This window comes from Coregonus lavaretus (genome assembly GCF_964263955.1).
Source record: "Coregonus lavaretus genome assembly, chromosome: 1".
NCBI classification, from domain to species: Eukaryota; Metazoa; Chordata; class Actinopteri; order Salmoniformes; family Salmonidae; genus Coregonus; species Coregonus lavaretus.
Genome location: NC_139988.1, coordinates 19165094 through 19182008, shown reverse-complemented (window position 1 = coordinate 19182008; position 16915 = coordinate 19165094). Strand labels below are relative to the sequence as shown.

General features: G+C 44.8%; 1 protein-coding gene across 1 annotated transcript; it reads right to left on the bottom strand.

Annotated features, from left to right (window-relative positions):
• LOC311127810 (cystatin-like) lies at positions 1 to 5534 on the bottom strand. Its single transcript, XM_084159691.1, has 3 exons — positions 4324 to 5534; positions 1010 to 1120; positions 1 to 341 (listed from the first exon to the last, which is right to left on the bottom strand). The coding sequence occupies exons 1-3, from the start codon at positions 4531 to 4533 to the stop codon at positions 261 to 263; spliced, it is 402 nt and encodes a 133-aa protein (XP_084015817.1). The 5' UTR covers positions 4534 to 5534; the 3' UTR covers positions 1 to 260.
• Positions 5535 to 16915: the final 11381 nt, after the last annotated feature.

Below are 16915 nucleotides of genomic sequence, written 5' to 3'. Positions count from 1 at the left end.
TAAATGTTCCAAACCTTTTCTTTATTTAGGTAACTGTTGCATCATTTTAATACTACATTTCCAAGATAGCAGTGTTTGTAATAAGTGCTTTTATTAGTGTGGGAATGCAATAAGTTTGAAAATCAGTGATTAGTTGGATTCTCTGAATATATCCTAGAGAAGGAGGTTGAACTGCATTGGTAAGACTAACAAATAACACTAGATAATACTAGTTATTTGGTAGACTAGACATTGATTGAAGTCTTCTCTTCATTGTGTCTTTACTGCTGGCACTGGTTCTTGACCATCTGGATTTCGCTCAGCCAGGGGCGGCTCCACACCTCGAAGGTGCACTGGTAGGGCTGAGGAGACAGAAAGCAACATGAAGCAACATGAGTTGGCATAATAACATAACCTTTCAGCAAGCAGAACGCTTGACAAAGGGCTTGTTCGACATTGCAGCCAACTGCCTGATCTACAAATCAAATTGCATCATAAATAACTATTCATTATTTGTAGATCAGTCAGTCACAATTTACCCACAATATATTTTTTGATGCTCTCGAACACAGCCAAAGGGTGCACACACATTAGTCTATATACACTCAGTGTACAAAACGTTATCCCCCACTCCCCTGCCCTCAGAACAGCCTCAGTTTGTCGGGCATGGACTGATTGAAGTTGATTTAACAAGTGACACCAGTAAGGGATCATAGCTTTCACCTGGATTCACCTGGTTAGTCTATGTCATGGAAAGAGCAGGTATTCTTAATGTTTTGTATAATCAGCATATAGCAATAACAACTGAACTGATCCTCAACCTCAGCAAGAATGTATGAGTAGTTTATCAACGGTACCCTGAATTATTAGTTACCAATGTGCTATGACTGTTTGTAACATGTTATAAACTATCTACGAGCTAAAAATGAACCAGTCATAAGCCGGACATTGAGGAAGCTCTGATAGCCTAAGTGCCAGTCGGTTGAGCACAAACCGATCTGGGACCAGGCTAGGCCCTAGTGGTCCTTACCGCAGCCATCTCTGGGTCCTTGTGCACGGAGCAGACCTTCTCAACACCTCCCTTCCTGCACGGGGTCCTGGCCATCTGCACTGTGAAGATGTACTTTATCCCAGATACCACCTGTAGACAAGAGGCTGGGTTACAAGAGGCTGGGATACAAGAGGCTGGGATACAAGAGGCTGGGATACAAGAGGCTGGGATACAAGCGGGTGGGTTACAAGAGGCTGGGATACAAGAGGGTGGGTTACACAGACAATCCTTTTAATCATGGCCATCATGTCATGGGATCATATCATTCACATATACAGTAATCACATCTGCTTTCAAACTAATTTTCCAAGTTGTATTGATTGTCCATGTCATGTTAGATTAGACCAGGGTGTCAGTCTGTATCTGCTCTTTTGCCAACTCCTTACAGAACTGTCATGCAAAACAAAGCACATTATAACACAAACACTGGCACTCAGGCAATCATACGCTATGAGGTCAACTAACAGAGCTCGTAAACAGCATTTTGGCCTAATCCTAGAGTCTCTTTTCCCTATCATGCACTGATGATAAATAATTGAACAGGTAAAACCAGAATCCCATCCACGATCCTCCCCTTCTGCTTGCTACTATGTTGTGTTCTCAAATCAGAGCAGATGCCTGGTTTAGAAATGAATAAGGTTACCAACATATTCAAATAATGACTGACATTTTTATTAAAAACTTTATTTTGATATATTTATTCATACTATTTAATCCTTCCACAAGATATAGTCCCGGCACAAATCTAGGGTTGCTACCCAAGCCGGCTGGTCGTTCGTTCTATCGGTTCGGTTGCTAGAGACGTGACCCAGTCGTTCAGTCTTTTTGTTCTGTATCTATGGACGTGACCCAGTCGTTCGTTCTAAATGTTCCTTTGCCATACTGGCTGGCAACGTTCTTATCCCTTGCTTGCTAATTTGCCAACTACAGCTAACTTACAGTCACGTCAAAAAGTGCAGCCAGAATAACAGCAAAGTAGCTGCATTTGCATAAGCTGTTGTCTAGTGACATTTATTTGGATACATCCATAACAATGAGCTAATGAGGCGCGATTTCGCCTGGCATAGAAAATGTGCTCACTGGTCAGGACACTGTTGTTCAGAGGAGCTAGCCAACAACACAGCTAACACAATCACTTCAAACTGAAGCTGGAAAGACTGCAAACTAGCTGCACTTCGTTTCGGTTTACCCTTTTTTTTTTTTTCTCAATTGACATTTCTTTGTATATATCCATAAAAATTATGCCAGCTGATTCATGATATCGACTGGCTGAGAAACGCTGCCTATCTGTCTCGTCCCGACTCCCGACACGTTCATTACTATGGAACAGCTGGAGATCTAATTTGAATATTGAAACAATGTTGCAAATGTCGGAGAGACAGATAAAGTTTATACAAATCTCCACTGTTGAGAACTAAATGTTAGTCTAAAAGAAATGTGAGATAATGTCTAGAGGCTTTTTATAGTGGAGATCAAGTTTATAAATTGCATGGCTGGGCTGATGACAGTGGATTGCACAGTCAGATGGAACAGAGTAAATAGGCATTTTAACGTCATAGATTTAGCCGGTGGTAACTTGTGGAATAGACACTGGCTGGAATGCAATTTTAACCAATCAGCATTCAGACCACCCGTTGTATAATTCCTGACAATACCCTCATTTACATTTTCTACATTTCAGTCATTTAGCAGACACTCTTATCCAGAGCGACTTAGCCCGTCTGGTGTTCAACCTTCCCAAGTTCTCTCACGTCACCCCGCTCCTCCGCACACTCCACTGGCTTCCAGTTGGGCTTCCAGTTGAAGCTCGCATCTGCTACAAGACCATGGTGCTTGCCTACGGAGCTGTGAGGGGAACGGCACTTCCGTACCTTCAGGCTCTGATCAGTCCCTACACCCAAACGAGGGCATTGCGTTCATCCACCTCTGGCCTGCTGGCCCCCCTACCTCTGCGGAAGCACAGTTCCCGCTCAGCCCAGTCAATACTGTTCGCTGCTCTGGCACCCCAATGGTGGAACAAGCTCCCTCACGACGCCAGGACAGCGGAGTCACTCACCACCTTCCGGAGACACTTGAAACCCCACCTCTTTAAGGAATACCTGGGATAGGATAAAGTAATCCTTCTACCCCCCTTACCCCACCCCCAAAAAAAACAAAAAAACATTGTAAAGTGGTTATCCCACTGGCTATAAGGTGAATGCACCAATTTGTAAGTCGCTCTGGATAAGAGCGTCTGCTAAATGACGTAAATGTAATTAGGCCCATTTCACTTGAGGAATGAAACATGAGCAAACTACCCAGTAAGCACGGACCGAAGCCCAATGTCTTTTGGGCGTCTATGTTTGGTTCAGATTTGGTCCAGCCCGGGAATGTCCTTGATTTGGCCCAAACCTAGAAGCCTATGATTGGTTCAGATTAGACATCTATGTTTCACAACTTTGGACAGCATAGCACAGTACGATCCAGTACAGTAGAGTGCAGTGCGGTGCGGTACAGTACATCGCAGCACAGTAAAGCACAGCACGGTACAGTACAGTGCAGCACAGTACAGAAAATGAAGTATAGTTTAATACAGTAGAGTACAGCATAGTATAATGTACCATATTGTACACTACTTTACTCTACGGAATTAAACTATATTGTACTGTACTAAATAAACCTCTGTCCGTACCGTACTCTACTGTGCCTTACTGTACTGTGCTGTTCAAATTTGTGAAACATCGCCTCGGCGTCTATGATTCTTTCAGATTTGGTCTGGTCAGGACTGACCAAATTTGTACATGTTCGGGGCGAAGCTCATCAGAATAAATACCCAGCATGCTTTGTTCGTTTTTACATTTATGTCATTCAGCTTATCCAGAGATCTTACAATCAGTGCATTCAACTAAGGTAGATAAACAACAGTATATCAGTCATAGCAAGAAACAAGTATTTCTGTAACCGTTCCTAAGAATGTCATTGTAGTTGGTTTATTATTTTGGTTGGGTTATTTTGAACATCATCGCTGCCAGCTTTAAAGCTTTTTGAAAAAGATAACATAAGTGCATGTGACTGCAATCTTCAGTTTGCTAATTTATTTTATTTTGAATTTAAAATGTTGAATGTGATAATGCTTTCTTCATGGACATGTAGATATAAGTAAATGTATGTACAGTTGAAATTTTGCCAGAGAAACAACGACAAAATAAAGTATTTTCAACATCCACAAAATAAATGGTGTTTTTAACGTAGTGAAAATACCCATTGTCAACCTCAATCTTGTCGTTGAACTAATAAAGGGAAGAGGAACTGACCTGTCTCTGCGCTTTGACAACCTCGGCCACCTGCCTGACAAACATGTCGTTTGTTTTCTTGTTGTGTTCGACCACGGCGAACTGCAGGGCGTCTCTCATTCCTTCTTCATTCATATTTGCGTCCATGGGGCCTCCGATCAAACCGGCGCTGCTCGCCACGGTAAAGGCCACCGCGAGCAAAGGAACGACGATCTTCCATTCTATGTTCATTTTCCCGTTTGATATATTTTTTAATTGCAGCTCCGATCGTATCACGTAAACAACAACAAATCCTTGCCTCAGTCGATTTATGCTATTATATAAAGACGATGACGTCACTGTCTGCTTGTTGAGCGGTGTGGCTTGATCTTGATTCCACCAATCACTTCAACCCAAAGTTAACACGTAGCTAAGTGCGTTTGTTTTGCAGAGCAGCTTACCCGGTTTTGTTTGCCTGGTTGTACAGCTAAATACATCATTGAAAAATACTGTATTATGAAACGTCACAAAACACGCTGCTCACCAATGGATTTCTCAAGAAGCGAAACGTCTTTTTTTTTTTTACACACACGGTAATAAACCAAAAAGACCTATGACTAGGATTTATTGGCTATTATTGCATGGTTTAAGGGATTATTGGCTATTTATACATTCTAGTACAGGGGTATTCAGCTCTTACTCTACGACAGGGAACATCAACTAGATTCAGCCGCAGGCAGATTGTCTCTTGAGCAGATGGTCAGGGGACAGAAACATCATTACAAATAATTTGTAGACTGTAAATTGACTGCAAGAAGCCCAAACATATATAATATTTGGCTAAAACATAATAATTTCAAACCTTGCTTACATTAGTATACAATCACATATAGTTCTGTATTATGCGTGGGAATAATTTGGAACAGATTTCCTGAAATGAAACTCACTTGGAGACGATTTGCAGGTGTTTTTACAGTCTTTTCTGTCCCAAAAATAATAAACTCATCCACAGACCTCCAGTTGTGGAACCCTGCCCTACAAAGTACGGTGCCTTCTGGTTTTATACCTGACCTAAATCAGTCCCTGATTAGAGGGAACAATGAAAAAATGCACAAGGCAGTGGAACTGGCTACTAGGTCCAGAGTTGAGTTTGAGGGTATAGCATTATGACAGTACAGACTACCAGGGGACTGCAACCCTGTTTCTGGTGAGCTACCTTCCTATAGGTTTTCGCTCCAACCCCAGTTGTAACTAACCTGATTCAGTTTATCAACAACCAGTTTATTAGAATCAGGTGCGGTAGATTAGGGATGCAGTGAAAACCTACAGGATGATAGCTCTCCAGGAACAGGGTTGGAGAGCCCTGCCTAGACTAGATTTGTGAATTGGCTTCTGTGGTTGTTATATAGCCTACAGTAACCTCATCATGACAACAATACACACAGGCTGGAGGACTTGTAGAAAATCAAGTACAATTTTATTGGTCGCATACACATATTTTGCAGATGTTATAGCTGGTGTAGCGAAATGCTGGTGCAGTAATATTTAAGATATAATGGCTGAGAAGCCAGTGTTAGGAGGATATAGAGCCCCACAGTGGAGGTCATAATACCCATAAAACCTAGCAGTCAAACAGGGAAATGTTTCCAATAATTCGCCACGGTAAAGGCCACCGCGAGCAAAGGAACGACGATCTTCCATTCTATGTTCATTTTCCCGTTTGATATATTTTTTAATTGCAGCTCCGATCGTATCACGTAAACAACAACAAATCCTTGCCTCAGACGATTTATGCTATTATATAAAGACGATGACGTCACTGTCTGCTTGTTGAGCGGTGTGGCTTGATCTTGATTCCACCAATCACTTCAACCCAAAGTTAACACGTAGCTAAGTGCGTTTGTTTTGCAGAGCAGCTTACCCGGTTTTGTTTGCCTGGTTGTACAGCTAAATACATCATTGAAAAATACTGTATTATGAAACGTCACAAAACACGCTGCTCACCAATGGATTTCTCAAGAAGCGAAACGTCTTTTTTTTTTTTACACACACGGTAATAAACCAAAAAGACCTATGACTAGGATTTATTGGCTATTATTGCATGGTTTAAGGGATTATTGGCTATTTATACATTCTAGTACAGGGGTATTCAGCTCTTACTCTACGACAGGGAACATCAACTAGATTCAGCCGCAGGCAGATTGTCTCTTGAGCAGATGGTCAGGGGGCAGAAACATCATTACAAATAATTTGTAGACTGTAAATTGACTGCAAGAAGCCCAAACATATATAATATTTGGCTAAAACATAATAATTTCAAACCTTGCTTACATTAGTATACAATCACATATAGTTCTGTATTATGCGTGGGAATAATTTGGAACAGATTTCCTGAAATGAAACTCACTTGGAGACGATTTGCAGGTGTTTTTACAGTCTTTTCTGTCCCAAAAATAATAAACTCATCCACAGACCTCCAGTTGTGGAACCCTGCCCTACAAAGTACGGTGCCTTCTGGTTTTATACCTGACCTAAATCAGTCCCTGATTAGAGGGAACAATGAAAAAATGCACAAGGCAGTGGAACTGGCTACTAGGTCCAGAGTTGAGTTTGAGGGTATAGCATTATGACAGTACAGACTACCAGGGGACTGCAACCCTGTTTCTGGTGAGCTACCTTCCTATAGGTTTTCGCTCCAACCCCAGTTGTAACTAACCTGATTCAGTTTATCAACAACCAGTTTATTAGAATCAGGTGCGGTAGATTAGGGATGCAGTGAAAACCTACAGGATGATAGCTCTCCAGGAACAGGGTTGGAGAGCCCTGCCTAGACTAGATTTGTGAATTGGCTTCTGTGGTTGTTATATAGCCTACAGTAACCTCATCATGACAACAATACACACAGGCTGGAGGACTTGTAGAAAATCAAGTACAATTTTATTGGTCGCATACACATATTTTGCAGATGTTATAGCTGGTGTAGCGAAATGCTGGTGCAGTAATATTTAAGATATAATGGCTGAGAAGCCAGTGTTAGGAGGATATAGAGCCCCACAGTGGAGGTCATAATACCCATAAAACCTAGCAGTCAAACAGGGAAATGTTTCCAATAATTCGCCACGGTAAAGGCCACCGCGAGCAAAGGAACGACGATCTTCCATTCTATGTTCATTTTCCCGTTTGATATATTTTTTAATTGCAGCTCCGATCGTATCACGTAAACAACAACAAATCCTTGCCTCAGACGATTTATGCTATTATATAAAGACGATGACGTCACTGTCTGCTTGTTGAGCAGTGTGGCTTGATCTTGATTCCACCAATCACTTCAACCCAAAGTTAACACGTAGCTAAGTGCGTTTGTTTTGCAGAGCAGCTTACCCGGTTTTGTTTGCCTGGTTGTACAGCTAAATACATCATTGAAAAATACTGTATTATGAAACGTCACAAAACACGCTGCTCACCAATGGATTTCTCAAGAAGCGAAACGTCTTTTTTTTTTTTTACACACACGGTAATAAACCAAAAAGACCTATGACTAGGATTTATTGGCTATTATTGCATGGTTTAAGGGATTATTGGCTATTTATACATTCTAGTACAGGGGTATTCAGCTCTTACTCTACGACAGGGAACATCAACTAGATTCAGCCGCAGGCAGATTGTCTCTTGAGCAGATGGTCAGGGGGCAGAAACATCATTACAAATAATTTGTAGACTGTAAATTGACTGCAAGAAGCCCAAACATATATAATATTTGGCTAAAACATAATAATTTCAAACCTTGCTTACATTAGTATACAATCACATATAGTTCTGTATTATGCGTGGGAATAATTTGGAACAGATTTCCTGAAATGAAACTCACTTGGAGACGATTTGCAGGTGTTTTTACAGTCTTTTCTGTCCCAAAAATAATAAACTCATCCACAGACCTCCAGTTGTGGAACCCTGCCCTACAAAGTACGGTGCCTTCTGGTTTTATACCTGACCTAAATCAGTCCCTGATTAGAGGGAACAATGAAAAAATGCACAAGGCAGTGGAACTGGCTACTAGGTCCAGAGTTGAGTTTGAGGGTATAGCATTATGACAGTACAGACTACCAGGGGACTGCAACCCTGTTTCTGGTGAGCTACCTTCCTATAGGTTTTCGCTCCAACCCCAGTTGTAACTAACCTGATTCAGTTTATCAACAACCAGTTTATTAGAATCAGGTGCGGTAGATTAGGGATGCAGTGAAAACCTACAGGATGATAGCTCTCCAGGAACAGGGTTGGAGAGCCCTGCCTAGACTAGATTTGTGAATTGGCTTCTGTGGTTGTTATATAGCCTACAGTAACCTCATCATGACAACAATACACACAGGCTGGAGGACTTGTAGAAAATCAAGTACAATTTTATTGGTCGCATACACATATTTTGCAGATGTTATAGCTGGTGTAGCGAAATGCTGGTGCAGTAATATTTAAGATATAATGGCTGAGAAGCCAGTGTTAGGAGGATATAGAGCCCCACAGTGGAGGTCATAATACCCATAAAACCTAGCAGTCAAACAGGGAAATGTTTCCAATAATTCGCCACGGTAAAGGCCACCGCGAGCAAAGGAACGACGATCTTCCATTCTATGTTCATTTTCCCGTTTGATATATTTTTTAATTGCAGCTCCGATCGTATCACGTAAACAACAACAAATCCTTGCCTCAGACGATTTATGCTATTATATAAAGACGATGACGTCACTGTCTGCTTGTTGAGCGGTGTGGCTTGATCTTGATTCCACCAATCACTTCAACCCAAAGTTAACACGTAGCTAAGTGCGTTTGTTTTGCAGAGCAGCTTACCCGGTTTTGTTTGCCTGGTTGTACAGCTAAATACATCATTGAAAAATACTGTATTATGAAACGTCACAAAACACGCTGCTCACCAATGGATTTCTCAAGAAGCGAAACGTCTTTTTTTTTTTACACACACGGTAATAAACCAAAAAGACCTATGACTAGGATTTATTGGCTATTATTGCATGGTTTAAGGGATTATTGGCTATTTATACATTCTAGTACAGGGGTATTCAGCTCTTACTCTACGACAGGGAACATCAACTAGATTCAGCCGCAGGCAGATTGTCTCTTGAGCAGATGGTCAGGGGGCAGAAACATCATTACAAATAATTTGTAGACTGTAAATTGACTGCAAGAAGCCCAAACATATATAATATTTGGCTAAAACATAATAATTTCAAACCTTGCTTACATTAGTATACAATCACATATAGTTCTGTATTATGCGTGGGAATAATTTGGAACAGATTTCCTGAAATGAAACTCACTTGGAGACGATTTGCAGGTGTTTTTACAGTCTTTTCTGTCCCAAAAATAATAAACTCATCCACAGACCTCCAGTTGTGGAACCCTGCCCTACAAAGTACGGTGCCTTCTGGTTTTATACCTGACCTAAATCAGTCCCTGATTAGAGGGAACAATGAAAAAATGCACAAGGCAGTGGAACTGGCTACTAGGTCCAGAGTTGAGTTTGAGGGTATAGCATTATGACAGTACAGACTACCAGGGGACTGCAACCCTGTTTCTGGTGAGCTACCTTCCTATAGGTTTTCGCTCCAACCCCAGTTGTAACTAACCTGATTCAGTTTATCAACAACCAGTTTATTAGAATCAGGTGCGGTAGATTAGGGATGCAGTGAAAACCTACAGGATGATAGCTCTCCAGGAACAGGGTTGGAGAGCCCTGCCTAGACTAGATTTGTGAATTGGCTTCTGTGGTTGTTATATAGCCTACAGTAACCTCATCATGACAACAATAAACACAGGCTGGAGGACTTGTAGAAAATCAAGTACAATTTTATTGGTCGCATACACATATTTTGCAGATGTTATAGCTGGTGTAGCGAAATGCTGGTGCAGTAATATTTAAGATATAATGGCTGAGAAGCCAGTGTTAGGAGGATATAGAGCCCCACAGTGGAGGTCATAATACCCATAAAACCTAGCAGTCAAACAGGGAAATGTTTCCAATAATTTCCCCACCATTACCTTTTCCCATAGGGGATTTTAGAAACACTTAAAATAAGGGCTGTGTTTCGTGTAGGCTTATCCTGGAGTGACTGCTAAAGCTAACTCTCTCTCCTCTGCTCTCATCCTTCTAGACCTATCTGCTGCCTTTGATACTGTGAACCATCAGATCCTCCTCTCCACCCTCTCCGAGTTGGGCATCTCTGGCGCGGCTCACTCTTGGATTGCGTCCTACCTGACAGGTCGCTCCTACCAGGTGGCGTGGTGAGAATCTGTCTCCGCACCACGTGCTCTCACCACTGGTGTCCCCCAGGGCTCAGTTCTAGGCCCTCTCCTATTCTCTCTATACACCAAGTCACTTGGCTCTGTCATATCCTCACATGGTCTCTCCTATCATTGCTACGCAGACGACACACAATGAATCTTCTCCTTTCCCCCTTCTGATAACCAGGTGGCGAATCGCATCTCTGCATGTCTGGCAGACATATCAGTGTGGATGTCGGATCACCACCTCAAGCTGAACCTTGGCAAGACGGAGCTGCTCTTCCTCCTGGGGAAGGACTGCCCGCTCCATGATCTCGCCATCACGGTTGACAACTCCGTTGTTTCCTCCTCCCAGAGTGCAAAGAACCTTGGCGTTACCCTGGACAACACCCTGTCATTCTCCGCTAACATCAAAGCGGTGACCCGATCCTGTAGGTTCATGCTCTACAACATTCGCAGAGTATGACCATACCTTACACAGGAAGCGGCACAGGTCCTAATCCAGGCACTTGTCATCTCCCGTCTGGATTACTGCAACTCGCTGTTGGCTGGGCTCCCTGCCTGTGCCATTAAACCCCTACAACTAATCCAGAATTCTGCAGCCCGTCTGGTGTTCAACCTTCCCAAGTTCTCTCACGTCACCCCGCTCCTCCACACACTCCACTGGCTTCCAGTTGAAGCTCGCATCTGCTACAAGACCATGGTGCTTGCCTACGGAGCTGTGAGGGGAACGGCACCTCCTTACCTTCAGGCTCTGATCAGTCCCTACACCCAAACGAGGGCATTGCGTTCTTCCACCTCTGGCCTGCTGGTCCCCCTACCTCTGCGGAAGCACAGTTCCCGCTCAGCCCAGTCAAAACTGTTCGCTGCTCTGGCACCCCAATGGTGGAACAAGCTCCCTCACGACGCCAGGACAGCGGAGTCACTGACCACCTTCCGGAGACACTTGAAACCCTACCTCTTTAAGGAATACCTGGGATAGTATAAAAGTAATCCTTCAAACGCAAATGCAGCTCTTTGCTGTTATTTCGGCTTCACTGTTTGACGTGACTGTATTAGCCAAAGTTGGCAAGCTAGCAAGCAAGGGATAAGAACGTTGCCAGCCATCATGGCAACGGAACATTTAGAACAAACGACTGGGTAGCATCCATAGATTTAGAACAAAAAGACTTAACGACTGGGTCGCGTCTCTGGCAACTGAACCGATAACATGAACGACCAGCCGGCTTGGGTAGAAACCCTAGATTTGTGTCGGGACTATATCTCGTGGAAGGATGAAATAGTATGAATAAATTAATGAAAATAGAGTTAATGAACATATACTACCGGTCAAACGTTTTAGAACACCTACTCATTCAAGGGTTTTTCTTTATTTTTACTATTTTCTACATTGTAGAATAATAGTGAAGACATCAAAACTATCCTTAAAGAGGTAGGGTTTCAAGTGTCACTACAGGGCTGGTGGACACCATCGGGAGAGGTTGTGTTTTTCTCTAGCAGGAGGTAAGCAGGAGGTAAGCTTCTCATATGGTGTTGAGTAAAGCTTAACCATGTATTAGATCGTAGGTAGGTAGTTAGTTGTAGTTAGGTATTGTAGTTATTGTAGGTTAGTATTGTTGTTATGTTGTTATTGTAGGTTTCCGTAGGTAATTGTAGGTTAGTGTTGAAGCACGAGGCTAGCTAGCTAGCGGGTAGCTACTGGTAACGTTTAGCAACGGTGGAGAGCTGTTTCCAATGTTAATGTGCAGCTAGCCAACGTTTAATTTTTGCTTCGTTATGCGTTATGAAAGGAACTAGACACGGACATGAATTATCTGTTTAGTGTGCTAACACACTCTTGGCAGTTTGTTGTAACCAAGCATTGGTGCTAAACTGTGTGTTAATGGATGCTAGCATGCTAGTTAGCTATGGCGTCATAGCTAGGCATCGTGGGTTGTTGTGGGTAGTTACTGTAGGTTGGCAGTGTCTTCGGCCGTGCCGGCTGTAGCACGAAGCGAGCTAACTAGCCGTTTTTCGAACAGAGTCAGAGTCAACACAGTAGCCATTGTGTGCCGGGTGTAGCACGAAGCTAGCTAGCTAGCCGTTCTTCAAACAAAGTCAACACAGTGGCCATTGCTAGCTACCCAACACGACCAGCTAACTGTACTGTAGTAGCTAAATACAATATACTTGTCCTAGCTAGCCATCGTTTAATCATTGCTGCGTCATGAAAGGAACTTGACACAGACACGAATGATCTGTTTAGTGTGTTATCACACTATTGGTGTGTCTTGGCAGTGTCTTCGGCCGTGCCGGCTGTAGCACGAAGCGAGCTAACTAGCCGTTTTTCGAACAGAGTCAGAGTCAACACAGTAGCCATTGTGTGCCGGGTGTAGCACGAAGCTAGCTAGCTAGCCGTTCTTCAAACAAAGTCAACACAGTGGCCATTGCTAGCTACCCAACACGACCAGCTAACTGTACTGTAGTAGCTAAATACAATATACTTGTCCTAGCTAGCCATCGTTTAATCATTGCTGCGTCATGAAAGGAACTTGACACAGACACGAATGATCTGTTTAGTGTGTTATCACACTATTGGTGTGTCTTGGCAGTGTCTTCGGCCGTGCCGGCTGTAGCACGAAGCGAGCTAACTAGCCGTTTTTCGAACAGAGTCAGAGTCAACACAGTAGCCATTGTGTGCCGGGTGTAGCACGAAGCTAGCTAGCTAGCCGTTCTTCAAACAAAGTCAACACAGTGGCCATTGCTAGCTACCCAACACGACCAGCTAACTGTACTGTAGTAGCTAAATACAATATACTTGTCCTAGCTAGCCAACGTTTAATCATTGCTGCGTCATGAAAGGAACTTGACACAGACACGAATGATCTGTTTAGTGTGTTATCACACTATTGGTGGTTTGTTGTGACCAAGTGTTGGTGCTAAACTGTGTGTTACTGGATGCTAGCATGCTAGTTAGCTAGTTAACACACTATTGGTGGTTTGTTGTGACCAAGTGTTGGTGCTAAACTGTGTGTTATTGTTATTGGATGCTAGCATGCTAGTTAGCTATGGTGTCATAGTTAGCTAGCTGAATAAAGTGGGTTGAGTCTATTCCTTTAAACATTGAACCGCTGTGGTTCACAACAATTCTGATTTCTAAAGGTGGAAGTTGGGAGAGTTTTTTGTTCGGGTGGTTCAGTGAAACAATTTTAGTTTCTGAGGTAGAAGTTTTTGGTGAGGGAGGCCCTGCTCTCTCCTCTCCCAGATGCTTAGCTCATTTCATTCCGATCTCCTCTGCATTTTTGTAGCCATTTGCTACAGCCTGTCAACTATGCCTCTGCCTATCCCTGTTCTCTCCTCTCTGCACAGGCTACACAAACGCACCACACCGCGTGGCTGCTGCCTCTCTAACCTGGTGGTCCCTGCACGCACCACACACCTGGAGTTCCAGGTCGCAGGCAGCCTCTGGAACTGCCGTTCTGCTGCCAACAAAGCTGACTTCATCCCAGCCTATGCCAACCTCCAGTCCCTCGACTTCCTGGCGCTGACGGAAACATGGATCACCACTGAAAACACTGCTACTCCTACTGCTCTCTCCTCGTCTGACCATGTGTTCTCGCATACCCCGAGAGCATCTGGTCAGAGGGGTGGTGGTACAGGAATCCTCATCTCTCCCAAGTGGACATTCTCAATTTTTCCCCTAACCCATCTGTCTATCTCCTCATTTGAATTCCATGCTGTCACAGTCACTAGCCCATTTAAGCTTAATATCCTTGTCATCTATCGCCCTCCAGGTTCCCTTGGAGAGTTCATCAATGAGCTTGACGCCTTGATAAGTTCCTTTCCTGAGGATGGCTCACCCCTCACAATTTTGGGGGATTTCAACCTCCCTATGTCCACATTTGACTCATTTCTCTCTGCCTCCTTCTTTCCACTCCTCTCCTCTTTTGACCTCACCCTCTCACCGTCCCCCCCTACTCACAAGGCAGGCAAAACGCTTGACCTCATCTTCACTAGATGCTGCTCCTCTACTAATCTCACTGCAACTCCCCTCCATGTCTCCGACCACTACTTTGTTTCCTTTTCTCTCTCGCTCTCCTCCCACACTACTCACTCTGCCCCTACACAGATGGTAATGCGCCGCCGCAACCTTCGCTCTCTCTCTCCCACTACTCTCTCCTCTTCCATCCTATCATCTCTTCCCTCTGCTCAATCCTTCTCCCTCCAATCTCCTGATTCTGCCTCCTCAACCCTCCTCTCCTCCCTTTCTGCATCCTTTGACTCTCTGTGTCCCCTATCCTCCCGGCCGGCTCGGTCCTCCCCTCCAGCTCCGTGGCTTGATGACTCATTGCGAGCTCACAGAACAGAGCTCCGGGCAGCGGAGCGGAAATGGAAGAAAACTAAACTCCCTGCCGACCTGGCATCTTTTCACTCCCTCCTCTCTACATTTTCTTCATCTGTTTCTGCTGCTAAGGCCACCTTCTACCACTCTAAATTCCAAGCATCTGCCTCTAACCCTAGGAAGCTCTTTGCCACATTTTCCTCCCTCCTGAATCCTCCCCCCCCCCCCCCTCCTCTCTCTCTGTGGATGACTTCGTCAACCACTTTGAAAAGAAGGTTGACGACATCCGATCCTCGTTTGTTAAGTCTAATGACACTGCTGGTCCTGCTCACACTGCCCTACCCTATGCTTTGACTTCTTTCTCCCCTCTCTCTCCAGATAAAATCCTGCGACTTGTGACTGCAGGCCGCCCAACAACCTGCCCGCTTGACCCCATCCCCTCCTCCCTTCTCCAGACCATCTCCGGTGACCTTCTCCCCTACCTCACCTCGCTGATCAACTCATCCTTGACCGCTGGCCATGTCCCTTCCGTTTTCAAGAGAGCGAGAGTTGCTCCCCTTCTCAAAAAACCAACACTCGACCCCACTGATGTCAACAACTACAGACCAGTATCCCTTCTTTCTTTTCTTTCCAAAACTATTGAGCGTGCCGTCTTTAGCCAACTCTCTTGCTATCTCTCTCAGAATTACCTTCTTGATCCAAACCAATCAGGTTTCAGGACTGGTCATTCAACTGAGACTGCTCTTCTCTGTGTCACGGAGACTCTCCGCACTGCTAAAGCTAACTCTCTCTCCTCTGCTCTTGTCCTTCTAGACCTGTCTGCTGCCTTTGATACTGTGAACCATCAGATCCTCCTCTCCACCCTCTCCGAGCTGGTCATCTCCGGCGCGGCTCACTCCTGGATTGCGTCCTACCTGACCGGTCGCTCCTACCAAGTGGCGTGGCGAGAAGCTGTCTCCGCACCACGTGCTCTCACCACTGGTGTCCCCCAGGGCTCAGTTCTAGGCCCTCTCCTTTTCTCCCTATACACCAAGTCACTTGGCTCCGTCATATCCTCACACGGCCTCTCCTATCATTGCTACGCTGACGATACACAACTAATCTTCTCCTTTCCCCCTTCTGATAACCAGGTGGCGAATCGCATCTCTGCATGTCTGGCAGACATATCAGTATGGATGACGGATCACCACCTCAAGCTGAACCCTGGCAAGACGGAGCTGCTCTTCCTCCCGGGGAAGGACTGCCCGTTCCATGATCTCGCCATCACGGTTGACAACTCCGTTGTGTCCTCCTCCCAGAGTGCGAAGAGCCTTGGCGTGACCCTGGACAACACCCTGTCGTTCTCCGCTAACATCAAGGCGGTGACCCGCTCCTGCAGGTTCATGCTCTACAACATTCGGAGAGTACGACCCTGCCTTACACAGGAAGCGGCACAGGTCCTAATCCAGGCACTTGTCATCTCCCGTCTGGATTACTGCAACTCGCTGTTGGCTGGCCTCCCTGCATGTGCCATTAAACCCCTACAACTCATCCAGAATGCCGCAGCCCGTCTGGTGTTCAACCTTCCCAAGTTCTCTCACGTCACCCCCCTCCTCCGCACACTCCACTGGCTTCCAGTTGAAGCTCGCATCCGTTACAAGACCATGGTGCTTGCCTTTGGAGCAGCGAGGGAAACGGCACCTCTGTACCTTCGGGCTCTGATCAGTCCCTACACCCAAACGAGGGCATTGCGTTCATCCACCTCTGGCCTGCTGGCTCCCCTTCCTCTGCGGAAGCATAGTTCCCGCTCAGCCCAGTCAAAACTGTTCGCTGCTCTGGCACCCCAATGGTGGAACAAGCTCCCTCACGACGCCAGGACAGCGGAGTCACTCACCACCTTCCGGAGACATTTGAAACCCCACCTCTTTAAGGAATACCTGGGATAGGATAAAGTAATCCTTCTACCCCCCCCCCCCAAAAAAAAAAATTTGTAAAGTGGTTATCCCACTGGCTATAGGGTGAATGCATCAATTTGTGAGTCGC

What these genes read in the sequence shown, in the direction of transcription:
- LOC311127810 (XM_084159691.1), bottom strand. Translation starts at nt 4,533, where the DNA reads ATGAACATAGAATGGAAGATCGTCGTTCCTTTGCTCGCGGTGGCCTTT. An exon ending in TTGTCAAAGCGCAGAGACAG is followed by an intron (nt 1,121 to 4,323) that starts GTCAGTTCCTCT and finishes TCTTGTCTACAG; the next exon opens with GTGGTATCTGGGATAAAGTA. An exon ending in AGGACCCAGAGATGGCTGCG is followed by an intron (nt 342 to 1,009) that starts GTAAGGACCACT and finishes CTGTCTCCTCAG; the next exon opens with CCCTACCAGTGCACCTTCGA.